The 16424-nt window shown below is 38.7% G+C and overlaps 1 protein-coding gene across 1 annotated transcript in view; it reads left to right on the top strand.

Annotated features, from left to right (window-relative positions):
* LOC125412618 (multiple epidermal growth factor-like domains protein 9) overlaps positions 1-16424 on the top strand; it is a 106001-nt gene that overhangs the window by 75669 nt on the left and 13908 nt on the right. The window contains exons 3-4 of the mRNA XM_087904931.1: positions 873-1012; positions 8290-8433. Coding sequence (XP_087761057.1) covers positions 873-1012; positions 8290-8433 — 284 coding nt within the window. The remainder of the gene's footprint in view (positions 1-872; positions 1013-8289; positions 8434-16424) is intronic.

A 16424-nucleotide genomic window follows, 5' to 3' on the forward strand; every position in this document is an offset into this window, starting at 1 on the left:
TCCCTGCCTACCTAAGTTATGTCTTATAAGCAGGCCAAGGCAGTTTCTTTATTCATTAACCAATGAAAACAAAACATAGAAAGAAGGAACTCCCACACAAGGATATATACCCAAAAGTGGTATTGATGAGTCTTGAGGAAGGTTGTTTCCTAATTTTCTGAATGTTTTTGGTTTTGAGAAAGGATTTCTCTGTGTAACAGCTCTGACTGTCCTAAAACTAGTTTCGTAGACCAGGTTGTGAGGCAGAGGCAGAAACTTATCTGCCTCTGCCTCACAAGTGCTGGGAACAAAGGCATGTGCCACTGTGCCTGGTTCATTTATCAAGATATTAATCTTCACATTTGTGAGACGGAAGTTAAGTAAAGACTGGCTTATTTTCTCCAAATTGGAACAGATGCCTGTAGAGCGGTGGGATTCTCTTGAAATGGGATACAGCAGTGGTACAAGTTCTAAACCCCCACTGCTCATTAAAGAAAGGTTTTACACTGGTAACTCCATGGATCTTTTATCATGTACTTTAAATAGAGGGTGGAATTGTCATAAAGTATTATTATTAATGCTATTCACTGAATTATATCCTTGAAGTTCTCTAGTTTTGAAATCTGGGGCTAGGAGATTATGACTTGTGGCAAGCCTGAGCTACATAGAGAGGTCCAGGCCAGACTGGGCTACACAGTGACATTAGGGTTCCAGAAAACAAAACCAATCAGACAAACAAAAGCCCTTTAAAAATCCCTACTATGCCTCTGGAAAGTAAAATCTAGTAGACACACTTGGCTGTGTTCAGATAATCTGTATAGCATTAGAAAATGCAATTTTAAAAAATCACTGAACTTTTGTTCATTGTTCATTGTCTTTTATTTTATTTGCAGTTCTGGGAATTGCCAGTGCAGAGCGGGTGTCACTGGCTCCCTGTGTGACCAATGCAAAGATGGACATTATGGCTTTAATAAGACAGGCTGCTTGCCCTGCCAGTGCAACAACCGGTCTGATAGTTGTGATGTTCTCACAGGTACGTAGATTCCTTAATTCATATGAAATTACTCTTTATTCGTTCGATCTTGAAGTCTTTATATATTCTTTCAAATATTATTTTTTCTTTTTTATAATTTTTGTTCTTTTTAATAGATATAATAAATCATATGGCAAGCCAAACTTTTATAACAACAAATATAGTTCATGACTTTCAAAGATACTATTGATTGAAAAGTTCTGTAAGTATGGAGATCAACACCAAGTGAAGACTTAGAAAATGTGTTAGAGTTCTTACAAACGAGCCACGATCACTTGGGAAATTTTGTGTGAAAAAACTGAGGATCCATGAGACCTGAGGGAGAGTCGGGTAGATCCAGGATTGCAGGTTGCAATTTACTGGACGCTCATGTACATAAGAATGGTCAAGGGTGGTAGCAAGATTGGCCAGTCCTCACAACTTGGATCAGCAAGTGAAAATTATGTAGTGTTACAAGGACAAAGGTGACTCTCATTAAACCTAGAATGAAGCTAGTTTATCTCACACTAACATCAAAGATGCCAGGCACATTCCTAGTGATATTGGACAGGTTCTAGTAGTGAAGTTCTAGTTACCATACTACTTTATTTTTTTTAATCTGAAGTGTGCAGGAGAGCTATATAATATAAGGGCATAGAGTTACTTAGGCATAATCGTGAAAGTTATGGCTCATATATTCTACAATTAAGTCAGGCTACATGTTTCTTTTCAGGGGAGATTTGCTGGTTCTGGGTGTGGGGTGAGGAGTAAGGGTTGGCCCAAGGAAAGGATGTGTACTTGAAGAAGAGCTTTTGACTGCGGTTTGGAGCCTGCAGGACAGTTGGAAACTAGAGGAGCCCTAAACAGAAGACTGGTTTCCCCAAGGTGACTATGAGGGAAATAGATGGCAAGGCCAGAAAATTCTTTATGCTGAGGAGACAAAATCCTTTTAGAGAGATGAGGATTTGTTAAAACATACAGCCAGCTCTTTCTGAATCCATTAACAAACTCTAGAGATTCATGGAATGGGTCTGATTGGCTCGAATGCCACTGCTGAATCTCTCAAAGTCTTTCAGAGCTGAGGAGACAAAAGTCTGCTAGATTCTTAATCCAAAAGATCATGCTAAGAAATAATGAAGAAGTAGAGACAGATACAAAAATTGAAGTCTACATACAACCCACTTTCATGCATGATTGAATTAGAACTATCATTTCTCATACTTACCTAATACAGGAAAAGAGGACTCTTTCTGGTTCTTTTATATATCAGGTATGATATACGATAATAAATAACAAAGACTAAAAAACTGGAGAAATGTGTTCAGTGATAAGCAACAGAGTCAGTACTACGAGTAATAGTGTTATAAGAGTTAACTTTGAACCTTTAGAATACCTAAAATTAGTATATGGGTAAAAAGAGATCAAATGTTACTACAGAACAGCACTACACTGAACATGCACACACTCACGGGGTGGGGTGGAGATCATGAAGATTAGAGAGGTAGGTAGTTCAGTGAAGTGTTTGCTGTGCAATCATGAGGACCTGAGTTCTAACCCCAAAGCTCATATAAAAATGCTGTGTAGTTCCATATATATGGGTGCTTTATCTGCATGTATGTCTGTGCACCATATATGTGCAGTGTATGTGGAGATCAGAAGAAGACATCTGATCCCCTGTAACTAGAGAGATAAACAGTTGTGAGCCATTGCCACGTGAGGACTCGGAATTGAATGTGAGTCCTCTGGAAGAGCAGCCAATACTCTGACCCACCCATGTCTCCAGCCCCAGTGGCATGCAGTTGTAATCATAGTGCTGGGGAAACTGAGATAGGAGGATTCCTTGGACTTGCAGGTCATCCAGTCTACCCTAATTGGTGAACTACAGGTCAATGAAAGAGTTTTCTCAAAAGAAATGGACAGCATTCTTGAGGATGACACTTGAAATTGACTGCTGACTTACACTTGTGCACACAAACACATACTTACCTACATGTAAACCTGCTCACACATACACGTGCATTAAAAAGTAGCAATCTAAAACTTAAAATTAGTGATATTTTAGGTTAATAACTTATGACATGGATTTAAGAGTAGATTTTACCCAGTGAAGACAAAGTTAGAACCAAATGGAATACAATAAAGACTATCTAAACATACACATTTTGATAAAATGTAGTAGAAGAAATGACAGGGGACAAGTAGGTCACACAAGTAGACCTGGGAAGAACGTAAATATAAGGGAGGCTCTGGAAGTTATAGCCTGGAATTTTCTAAATGATTAATAGAAAAAAAAGTGTATAAAATCAACCTACAGATCAGCAATCTGAGCAACACCCACCCTATAACAGAGAAAGCCATGTTTGCACAAACTCATTTTGATTAGAGGAACTTGTTAGGAAGTTTTTAAACACCAACAGAAAAATCCAGGACTTAAGAGTTCGAAAAACACAAGAGGTTATGAGAAGAGAGTGTCAGAATATTTGAAACTGATTGGATTCCCAGAAGAAACTGTGGTAGAAACTTATACTTTATGCTAATCCTCTGCTATCCAGTGAAGTGTGCATGGAGAAATCTGTTTGGAAGACATTGCGTTATATTTTCTGTGTCATCTGGCCGTGCCTACTTGTGCACGATGTTGTCTACTGTTCTTGTTTATTGATATATGTGTGATCCCAGCCTCTCTTTATTCCATAGCTATGATTTGTGATATTCCTAAGCCACCTCTATCCACACTGCAGACCCCGTTGGCTTATTAAGTCATATTCTTCCTTTAGGTCTGTCTTCATTAGCATTTCCTGATGCTCCTCACGAAACACAAAGTCCTTTGCTATACGTTACCAGTTACCAAGTGCACTTGTAATTTTTCAGAGCACTTGTCACAGTGGTGTTTCCATGTTTACTTATGACCGTCACTCTCATGGTAAGTTCCATCAGAGCAGGAACAGCAGCTTCGTCACCATCATTTCTGCAATCTCTAGCACAGATATTGGCACATACTGAGCACTCACTGAATCTTGGTTGGATAAATGAGCAAAGGAATGGGAAAACATGAACACAAACAGTGAGGTTCAACATTAGATAACAAGAAGAATGCTTCATTGTCCTGAACCATTAGTTGCTCCCGGGTCTTTTACGGTACCAGAAAGCCATGTACAAGATTCTTTTCCTTTGTAACGGTGAGGCAGCTCTCACCCCCACATGCACATGCTCTGGAAATAAAGTAAAATAAATCCTTTGAATGATTCTGGTTTCTAAAAGAAACAAATGTTTACCATATTTTTTTTTAAAAAAAAAAAAAAAGAATGCATTTTAAAGAAGTGACTACCTTACTTAGAGCAGCCAGTTCATGTACAACTTTTTTAACAAGTGAGTTTTTAACAGTGCTAGGATACGATTGCCCTCTGGTGGCCAAGTTGTATGTTTGCTCAGCTGTTCTTCCCGATATTTCTGGAATTTCTGTTTTAAATTGGTTTGAAAGTTCTGTTTTTGTAGTAAAAATAAATTGGTGAAAATGGCACAGGGACAATTTTGACAATAGATATAGAAAGGGTCTTAAAATATCTGACCCAGAAATTCTATTTTCAGAAACCTTCTGAGAAAATAATTCTAAATTCATTAAAAGGTTCATGTTGAGAAAGAAAATACTCATCAGAATGGTAGTTATGATCCTAAAATAAAGTAGATATCAAATTCACAACAATAGGTAATTAATAATGTTGCCTAGATAATATATACTTTGGAACCCAGAAAATCAAAGCCACCTAGTAGGTTGTTGTAAAATTAAATACATTTGTACATCTACAGGGCCTTGATCATCATAAGAAGCCAAGAAATGGCATCTACTAGAATGTTTTCATTGCAGGACTTTTATGATATATAACTACACAACAGTGTGAATAATCAGACTATAAAATGACAAGTACCTTGTAATTAGAATGTTTCAGTGGCAAAACCCAAATCTTTATAATAAGGAAAGATTTCAAGAAATGTATTCCAAATGTTAATGAGAGTGTTCAAGAAACTTTTATTGTTCTTTTTCTTGTTTTCCAGATTTTCTTTATTTATCTCATTTTCCTTTACTTAAAAGAAAATGTAAGAGGGTCAGTTATTTTCTAACTACAAACTTTTCCTTCAGGTAGCAAACTTATTTTTAAGAACTCAAGACCCTTTTGTGTGTTGGTAGTGTTCCACACAACAGATCCCAGCAGCCTGACTCACTGACTGCCTTGACTGCTCAAGAACCACTTTCCTTCAGGATGCCACATTCTCCTGGCTCTCTTTCTGTGTGGCTGCTTTTCCTTCTCCGTCAGCTGTGCTCCATCTCCCTGAGTCAGCTCTACACTAGTGCATTGGAACTTGGAACATAGCTCGTTTGTCCCCTCTGCTTGTCCTTTTCCTCTGAGTGATTCAACAGGTGTCAGATTTGTTTCTCCCTTGGTCTCTGTGTCCAAACATCTATGTGCCATTCTTCAATTTGCTTTCCAGCCAGTGCTATCTTTAAGATACCTGTTTATATACTGTAACATGAAAAGGCCGGGATTGCTTGTTTGTGTTTTCTGTCCCCGCCTGGTACCCCACAGCTGGTAGGCCCCAGAGAAAATGAACCACACAGATCTCTATAAGTTATAAAAGCTGAGCAGCCCATTAAGTCAGGCTTCTTACTGGCTAACTCTCACATCTTGATTAACCCATTTTTCTGATCTATGTTAGCCATGTGGCTCAGTACCTTTTTCAGTGAGGCAGCTCACACTCTGCTGCTTCAGTGGCCTGGGCAAGAGTGGGAGGAATCAACTTCCTCCTCCTCAGAATTCTCCTGCTCTCCTTGCATCATTTCCACTTCCTGTCTGGTTTTCCCATCTACACCTCCTGCCTGGCCAATCAGCATTTATTTAAAACATGATTGACAGAATACAGGCAATTCTCCCGCACCACTTCCCCCTCTTTTTTTAAAAAGGAAAACAAAGGAAAATATCCATAGTCCTTTTTTGGGAATGTGGGCGTAGTATTCCAGACTACTTCCAGCTGGTTGGGGGCGCTGATAATCTTATGGGAAACTAAAGAAAATTTAGAGTTATGATCAAGTCCTGAGTGAAGTATCCTGTGAGTCTTGATCATCTCAGGCAGCAGTATTGAATCTGTTCTGCATGAAGAACTCAGACATCTGGGCCATCTGTTCCTACCAGAGATTGCTCAGGTGGTCTCCCTTGGTCAAAGATGATTTTTTCTTAATTCTGAATAAATCCAGAGCCTCTCATTTTCTGTGGAAACAAAAGCAAAATCTCTTCTCCAAAGTAACATACCTTTTGACTTCAATTTTGAAGCCAAGGTATTTTCAAAACACCTATTTTGGATTAATACTGCAGAATTTATAAGCAAATATCTTTTAGCAGCTGTTGCTCCTTCCTCAGCATTCAAACAATTCAAAGAGAGCATAATAGCATACAGTATCAAGATTTCCTGTGTATTTCCCATCTTTACGTGGCTTTATTTTAACCTCTATTTCTTTTATTTTTACTTTTAACTTTTGGCTTTTTGAGACAGGTTCTCTGCATATCTTTGTCCTGGAACTCCCTCTGTAGATCAGGCTATCTTTGAACTCCCAGAGATCCATCTGTCTCTGCCTCCCAGGCTACTCGTTCTTTTTTCTTTTTTTTTTTTTACTCTGAGAACTTTAACCTTTAGCATGTATATATTTTTAACACAATGTAAACCATTTAGAGGTTTTCTTACTCTTTGAATCTTTCTTTACTGTGTATCTCTCCTTTTCTGACCACATGGGTCTTTAATTTGCTAAGGAATATGGAGAAAACAACACTCAAAAGCTCCTATGGCTTTTCAAGGTCCTTGCCAGGAAGCAAGCTGCAACATTGTATCCATAGTCTGGACTGCCTGCTTGAAAGAGTCAGAGTTTTCCCTGGCAGGACGGCCCAGAAAGCCAGCATTTTAAAACAGCGCAGCTTTTTCCCTTTCCACTGCTGAAAACCGAAATGCTTTACTCTAGTCTTTCCCAAGCTTTCTCAGGCTTTCTGAGGATGCAGTTATCCACGTTGGGCACTATTATGTAACATGAGGGGGAGCCTGTTTGTTGGGGGGTTTTCTGTCCCGCCCAACCCCCCAGCTGTTTAGGCCAACCCCCCAGCTGTTTAGTCCCAGAGAAAACCACACAAAGATCTCTATTATTTATAAAGCTGATAAAATGAGGTCCTGTTTTGTTTGTGGTTCTGTCTCCCCCAGGTCCCCAGCTGTTTAGTCCCAGAGTAAAAATCACACTGAAATCTCTGTAAGTTATAAAGCTGATTGGCCCATTAGGTCAGGCTTCTTACTGGCTAACTCTCACATCTTGATTAACCCATTTTTCTGATCTATGTTAGCCATGTGGCTCAGTACCTTTTTCAGTGGGGCAGCTCACATCCTGCTGCTTCGGTGGCCTGGGCAGGAGTGGGAGGAATCAACTTCCTCCTCCTCAGAATTCTCCTGCTCTCCTTGCATCATTTCCACTTCCTGACTGGTTTTCCCACCTACACCTCCTGCCTGGCCAATCAGCATTTATTTAAAACATGATTGACAGAATACAGACAATTCTCCTGCACCAGTATACGTAGATGGTTCATTCTTAACTACAAATTCCAATCTATGAAAGTGCCACAATTTATTTACATTTCTATTGGCATATATTATCTTTTTATAATTTGTACAAAGTTACTCTGTTTTTAGTGTGTAGCCAATTAGCCAATAATGGCATATTGTGACTATAAGCACACACCCAGCTTTTTTTCCTCATAGGACACATTGAATTCTCAGACAAGTCTAGATCAGAAGGGGTTGGAAAGATGACTCCACAGATAAAAATATTTTTTTAGAGGCCCCAGGTTGGGTTCCCAGCACCTTCTCTGGGCAGCTCACAACCACCTGTGACTCCAGTTTAAAGAGCTACAATTCCCTCTTCTGCACTCTGAGGGCAATTTCACACAAATGGTGCACAGAAACAGGGGTAGGCACCCACACACATACTCATGAACAACTAATCTTCTTTTAAAGTTAGGTGTATCTATTTTATTGTTTTGTGTATATGAATGTTGGGCCTGCATGTATCCATGTGTACCTGATGCTCACAGAGGTCAGAAGAGGGTGGTCTCCATCCCTAAATCTCTTTCTTTCTTTTTCTTTCTTATAACAGAATAGAAAGCAAACACTACTCCTGTTAATTTTTTTTGTATGTAATTTTATGGTCTTCTTGTTGCAAGCAGGATTAAATCTGAAAGTTTCTTAACTCTGAAACAATTATTTGATTCTTTTAGGTGCTTGTTTTAACTGCCAGGAAAATAGCAAAGGGGATCACTGTGAAGAATGCAAAGAAGGATTTTATCAGAGTCCAGATGCTACTAAAGAATGCCGCCAGTGCCCTTGTTCAGCAGTGACTTCTACGGGCAATTGCACCATAGGTAAGGACTTTTTTTTTTCTAGGTCTTCACTTCCCTTGGTGACCTACAGTGCACTGATGAATTAGGTTCTGGAGGATGTAAGTGAAAATGAGATATAAAAATCACAGTCATTTCACTTTCTACAAATTTGCAACCAAAGCCTAAAACATGTATGAAATGATACCTCAGATGTCCTAATAGCCAACACTGTGCATGTATCTGGCTTCTTTCTTGAAAAATATCTTCAAAGTTCACCTATATTGTAATATATATCAGTAATGCATACTTCTGTTGTTGAATTATACAGATGCCACACTTTATTTATTCCTCCTGGATTGGGGGACATTTGACAGTTACCTAACACAGCAATACTGCTATGAACATTTCTGTTCATGTTTTTGTGTATATAATGTTGTCAGTACACCCTCCTGTCAGTGGTTATTGGATGTTTTGCTCACTGCTGGAGATTGGGCTCAGGAATTCATTCACATTTGCTGGCCAAGCACTGTGCCTCTGAATCGAATCCCCCAGTGTTTGTCTGTGGAAGTGTTTTCATTTCTTTGGGGTATATAACTAGGAGTGAAAATTTTATGTCATTTATCAGTTCTGTTTAACTCTGTGAAGGAGTACCAGATGTTTTTCCAAAATTAAACACCATTTTATGTTATCATTTTGTTGGGGATGGCACATGCATGTTTATAAGTTCGTGTGAGCACAGCATGTTGTGTGGAAGGCAGAGATACATATGAAATATCTCCGGTCTCCATCCACCCTATATTTTTAAGGTTTTCTTTATTTTTAATTACGTGTGTTGTGTCTGTGTGTCTGTGTGTTATTACATGCATATGCATGTGAGCACTTTGGTTATAGAGGCCATAAGAGGGTATCCAATTTCCTAGGTCCCCAATGGTAGAGTTATAGGGCATTGCGAGCTGCCCTACATGGGTGCTGGGAACTTAATTCTTTAAGAACAGTGCTTGCTCTTAACCACTGAGTTTTTCTTCTAGCCCTCCCGCTTTGTGGGGGGCAAGATTTCTCAGTAAACATGAAACGCACTGATTTGGATTGGTCAACTAAGAAGGTCCAGGAATCTACCTGTCTCTACCTTTTCAACAGAGATGTGTGTAGCACCATTCAGTGTAATCCCCCTGTTCCTGGGGCTCTGAACTCAGGTCCTCATGCTTCCACAGCAAGCGCTTTACTGATTCAGCTGTCTCTCTATTCCCTACATTATCATTGGTAACAATAATATCCAAGGATTCTAAATTGTTCACAGCCTCAACAACACTTAACATCTATCTTTTTTTATACCTATAGCCTTCCTAATGGATGTTAAATAGTATTGCATCGTGGTTTTAATTTGCATGTCTCTGATGACTAATTATATGCTCATTGACCACTTTTGTATTTCTTTTGAGCAAATAACTCTTGAATTTTTTTGTTCATCTTAAAATTATAGTATTTTTATCTTTGTGCTGATAGAGTTATAGATTCAAATCACTTACCAGATGCATGACTTGTAATAAATAAGAACATATCTCTATGGGGGAGCTATTGCCCAGAAAGTAGGAGGTCCTAAGTTTGTTCTTTAGAATTGTAAAACACTTGAATAAAAAAAGGTTTAAAACATAATCACTTGTAAATATTTTCGTACATTCCATGGATTAATTTTTTACTTGCTTGATGTCCTTTTAGCACAAAAAGAATTGTTTCTTTGATTTCAGGGGCATTCAGTTTAATTTTCTCTCATTGTTTATGTTGGCTTGGAATTTCTTATGAGACTGCAGTCAAGATATTAGTCAGGGCTGCAGTCAGTAGTCTGAAGGCTTAATTGGAACTGTATAATCTACTTTCAGTATGACTTACACATATGGCTTGCTAGAGGCAAAAATATTCTGATAGTCACCATGTGAACTTCTTCATTAAGCTACTTAATATTCTTGCAAAATGACTGCTGGTTTTCCCTACAAGTGAATGATCAAAAGAGGGCAGTATGGGAGCTGCAGTGTATTCTTATCATTTAGTTTCCAAAGCCATAGAGATGTTCCCAGTGCCACATTACTTACTCATGCCTATCCTATCCAGTATGAACATGTGATTACCAGGGGTAGGGAACATTTGACAGAGTCTGAAAAGTCAGTTTTCTATACCTAGTAATAGGAACTGCTATATTTCTCTTTTCATAGGAAGCTCTGAAAAATTCTTTCATTTATTTCACAAATAGTAATTGAGTACCTAATACATGCTTGTCATTATGATAGGTAAGAAATACAAAAGTCTAAAATTCGCTTTTTTCTAAAAGACTATTTAGTGTCATAGAGAGAAAAATACACAAAGCAAATAAATTTATGGGTATGAACTTACAGGACATGAAGAAGGCTGAGCCATTGTCACTGGGACTGGATTTCTTAACCCCTAAATTTTCCTAAAAGAGATGATGCTTTTACATAGCATAATTTGCTGTTTATCACTATATATGTTTTCATATTAAACATTTCAATATTATGACTATCATCTTGAGTCAGGAGTATGAAAATTGTGTGTTAATATTGAAATTTGCATCAGCAATATCAGAATTCCAGAGCATACATAGTAACATACTGTTAGTGACAACTTAAGATTTAAGACTTCTATAGGATTTGCAAAGAAGACGTTTGGCTACATAAGTGATTGGCTTATTTTGAATAACATTTTAACAAAGGGCTTTATTTAGGATGTTGCTTTTTAATTATTTAATTGAGTAGCTGATTGAATTATCTTTCATATGATGAATTTAAAATGTAGAAGGGGCTGGAGAGATGGTTCAGTGGTTAAGAACACTCTCTGCTCTTGCAGAAGACCCAATTTCAATTCCCAGCACCCACAAGGCAGCTCACAACTGTCTGTATCTCTAGTTCTAGGAGATCCAACACCTGCACACAGACACATATGCAGCCAGAACACCAATGTATGTAAAATAGAAATAAATGAATCTTTTAAAAAAATATAGAATTTCTCTGTGTAAAGAACTTCCCTGTGAAAGTAATGTACTTGAAATTCTTTGTTCTTTTTTATTTTTAAAAAAAATAAAGCAAACTATCATTTTTTATTTTACATACCAATCCCAGTTCCCACTCCCTCCCTTCCCCCTATTTCTTCTACCTCCCCCCAGCCCACACCCCACCCACTCCCTAGAAAGAGAAAGGCACCAAGGCCCTCCCCCACTATATCCAGGCTGAACGAGGTATCCATCCAAAGAGATTGGGTTCCAAAAAGCCAGCACAAATAGCAGGGCCAAATCATGGTGCCACTGCCCGTGGCCCCACAGTCTGCCTCAGCCATGAAACTTTCTCCCACATTCAGCGGGCCTAGCTTGGTCCTATATTGATTCCTTCCCTGTCCTTCTAGAGTTGGTGAGCTCCCGTTAATAAGCTCAGGTAAGCTGTTTTAGTGGGTGTCCCCATCATGGTCTTGACCTCTTTTCTCATACTCTTACCTGTCCCACTCTTAGCTGGACACGGGAGTTCAGCCCAGTGCTCCACTGCTGGTCTCTGCCCCATCTCCATCAGTTGCTGGATGAAGGTGCTATGGGACATTTAAGATAGTCATCAGTCTGGCTACAGGGCAAGGCCAGTTCGGGCACCCTCTCTGCTATTGCTTAGGATCTTAGCCAGGGTCATCCTTGTGGATAGAATTTCTCTGGTGCCAAATTTCTTGCTAGCTCTGTAATGACTCCCTCAATCAAAATATCTTTTTTCTTGCTCTCCATCCCTGTCCTTCATCGCAACTATTCTGTTCCCTTAAGTTCTTCTTACCTCCTCCTTTTTTCCCCTCCTCCTTCCACCCCCATGCCCCCAATTTTGTCAGGAGATCTTGTATAGTTTCACTTCCAAGAGGAATCTATATGTGTTTCTCTTAGGGTTCACCTTGTTACTTACCTTCTTTAGAGTTGTGGACTATAGGCTATTTATCCTTTGCTTTACAGCTAGTAATCACTTATGAAGTGAGTCCATACCATGCTCATCTTTCTGGGTCTGGGTTAACTCAGGATGGTTTTTTTCTAGTTCTTTTTATTTGCCTGCATATTTCAAGATGTCATTGTTTTTTACCACTGAGTAGTACACCATTGTGTTAATGTATCATAGTTTATCTATTCTTCGGTTGAGGGGCATCTAGGTTGTTTCCAGGTTCTGGCTATTACAAATAATGCTGCTGTGAACATAGTTGAATAAATGTCCCTGTAGTATGATTGAGCAACCTTTGGGTATATGCCCAAGAGTGGTATTGCTGGATCCTGAGGTAGGCTGATTCCCAATTTTATGAGGTGCTGTCATACTGATTTCCAAAGTGGTTGTACACAGCTGTATTCCCACCAGCAATGGAGGAGCATTCCGCTTACTCCACATCCTCTCCAACATAAACTGTCATCAGTGTTTTTGATATGAGCTATTCTGACTGGTGTAAGATGGTATCTCAGAGTCGTTTTGATTTGTATTTCCCTGATGGCTAAGGATGTAAAACATTTCTTTAAGTGTCTTTTGGCCATTTGAGATTCTTCTATTGAGAATTCTCTGTTTAGATCAGTAACCCATTTTTAATTGCATTATTTGAAATTGTAATGTCTAATTTCTTGAGGTCTTTATATATTTTGGAGATCAGTACTCTGTCTGATGTGGGGTTGGGGAAGCTCTTTTTCCATTTTGTATGCTGCCTTTTTGTCTTATTGACTGTGTTCTTTGCTTTACAGAAGCTTTTCAGTTTCAGGAGGTCCCATTTATTTATTGTTGCTTTCAGTGTCTGTGCTACTGGTATTATATTTAGAAAATGGTCTACTGTACCCATGCATTGAAAGATGCTTCCCTCTTTCTCTTCTATAAGGTTCAGTGTAGTCAGATTTATATTGAGGTCTTTGTTCTTATAATGTCTTTTCTAAACACCATGTGCTTCACAAGGGTAGAGATGATATCTATATTTTAATAATTAAATACCCAGTGTATTGGTAATGCCAGTAGTACATGCTGAATAAGTAGAAAGGGATACAGCTATAGCTCAGGATAGAGAGTAGTCAGGTATGTAAACCTGGTGTTTGGTGAGCTTTGGAGGGACTTATTTTTCCTACTGGGAAGTACAGAAAAGTCTTTATGAAAAAAGTTATGTGTAAACTGGCCCTTGCAAAGTAAGGCCTGAGAGGACACTTAAAAATTTATCCACGTAAAGTTAGTAAATCACAACAGGACAAAATTGGGTTGGAACAAATCTAATTAATATGTGCATGTGCCTGTAGGGGTAGAAAGTTCTAAGTTAATTCAGTTTGATACTTTCAGAGACTGTATTTCGTTTTCTTATTCTTTACTCATTGATGGACCAGTAACCCAGCTCCCAAATAATCACAGAGAGGCTTATTCTTTCTTGTGAGTGTCCAGACTTACCTTGACTTGTTTCTAACCAATTTTTCTTAACTTAAATTATCCCATCTACCTTTTCATACAGAGTCTGAGATGAGGTACCTTGCTGCCACTTTCATTAACCTTGTAAATTATTCTTTCTGTAATGAATTCACTATGTATGTTGAAATTATGCAAGTAGCATTTGTTGAACAGACAGTGTGTGCCAGACACTAGGAAAAGATTGAAGATAATGATGGAACACAAGTAGTGTTTAGTGTGATGGACGAGATAGACCACTAATCCAATTATTACCCCTTTGATGTTATGTGTTGTGGCTGAGTATCAGACACAAGCTCTGCTTTACCATGCCATGGTGAATTTATTGAGTGCTAGCCTGAACTAGAGAGGGGAAATAGGGTGAGCATGGGCAAGGTCAAAGGAGCTCCTGAACAGCTATGAATTCTACTGGAAAGGACACCTGGGATCCTGTTAGTGGACAGTGCTATTATTGGAAGGGGCAGGGGGCAGTTATACCCTAGGAGGAATGGCCAGTTGGGTCCATACAGTGGTATGCTATTGGTTGTGACAAGAACATCTAGGGGTTCTTCATTTGCATACTCTGGGGCAACGGGAGCCAGGGGAAGGAACCTTATAAAGTCATATAGGAAGTCCTTCCAGGAATATTTCAGTGGTCAGATATGGAGCATATCTGCACATGCATTTGAGGAAGCCTAACTGCTTGGGGCATGGGGTGGTGCCAATACTACTATCGCTCTCAGGATGAGAAAATCCGGGGTTTTAGGCATGTCTGCCCTTCTTAGCTCCAGGCCAGAACTATGACTTAGCAGAGTATCTCTAACCCAAACAAAGAATCAGGTACAACATTTTGTGCTTCTGAAAAGTAAGACCTGAGTTAATTTTTACAGTTTAAATTTGAAAAGTGATTAGGGGTGAGGAGACAAGATTAGGCTGTGTGTTGACAAAACCATAATACAACATTTCAGAGAAAAAAACAGGCAGTCTCTGGGAGTACTCCTAAGCCATCTAATAAGCTTGAAACAAAGTAGGTGATGAAGTGTGGAGAGAAATAAAAAGAGCTAGGAAAAGGAGGCAGTAATGGCGAATCAATCCCACACCAGTTATGTTTTAAAGGGGTATTTATTTTGGGGGGTAAACTTACATACACATAAACCATTAGGAAAGGAGCCTAGTTGCTGGAGCAGGAGCCAGAACCAAGCGCCGGAACCAAGAGGCCGAGCCCAGGCTTGCCACTCTTCTTTTAAAGAGAAATATACCATGCCCCAGTGGGCTGGTATTTCAGTGGCTATTGGCTGATGGAGCGGAAGGCTCTCCTGCAGCACTGTGGGCTCATGCTTCAGTGACTATTAGCTGAAGCAGCAGAAGGTACTCCCGCAGCACCTCCCCCTTTTGTTTAAGTAAGAGAGTTCTAAGCCTACTACAAAATTATATACAGTAAGTACAAACCTACAAAATTATATACAATAAGTACAAATATCTTATTCTAACTAGCTAAAGTCTTGTATAATAAATAACTTGGCCAAGTCATGAGAGGAAAGTAGCTACATTTATCTAGTCTTCAACCCCATAGAAGATCCGAGAAGGGAAATAATGTTACCTGAGTAATTAGGAAGTGCAATCAAAGAACTTCCAAAACATGCAACAGATCACAGAGACAACTGGCTACCTGGGCAATCACCAAAGACCTGTTTGCAGCATTGAAGCAACCAACTTTGACTAAGGCCTAGAATAACTGACAGATTATTTTTAACAGGCAAGAGATTTTTCAAAACCATCTTACCCTGTCTTGGCAAGATTTAACAGTTGTATTTATCCATTTCCGGATTTTATCCATTTCCAGAATTTAACAGGCAAGAGATTTTTCAAAACCATCTTACCCTGTCTTGGTAAGATTTGACAGTTCTGCTTATCCATTTCTGGATACCGTGTATTTGTCAGTAGTTGAGGTATGGGCAATTCCTTGCCCAGAGGCCAGTTTTGTCAAGAAGACAAGCTCCAAGTGGAGTGTCTTTGGTGCTCAACAATCTCTCGGGAATAGGTCGGTGTTGCCAGGAGTGATTGTGTTTCACTACACAGAACTCTAAGATTAAATTAAATGCCATTTCTACAGCTCTTCAAAGAGGTTGAAGACTATTTATATATAATCTCTATGTATCTAAAGAATCTGATTAGTCTAACCATAAATATGACAGACATAGATGACTATTGACCTACAATTCTTAACATGTATCTAACTTAAAGACTAAGAGAATAAACAACTGTGCAATAAATGAGGACAATGACCTCTAAATGTAAACAATAAATATCAATACATAAACAATATATGAGTATCTTAATCAGAGGTGGAAATGTACACTGCAATATGGTATACATATATCAATACAATATATATCAATACATAAAAAATGTTTTAAACAGGTAGAAGCATGCATACATACAATATTCAATATAATTTAACTTTGTATCCATATACAAAAATCTATGCTGATGTAATTATATATAAACAATAACTCACAAATACCATTATTATCTATCCAATTTTCCCTCTTTTTTTTCAAAAAGATCCCTGAGCTTATAAAATTCCTTTCCCAACTTTCAACCGTATAC

Source organism: Myodes glareolus, chromosome 3 (genome assembly GCF_982192425.1).
Source record: "Myodes glareolus chromosome 3, mMyoGla1.1, whole genome shotgun sequence".
NCBI lineage: Eukaryota > Metazoa > Chordata > Mammalia > Rodentia > Cricetidae > Myodes > Myodes glareolus.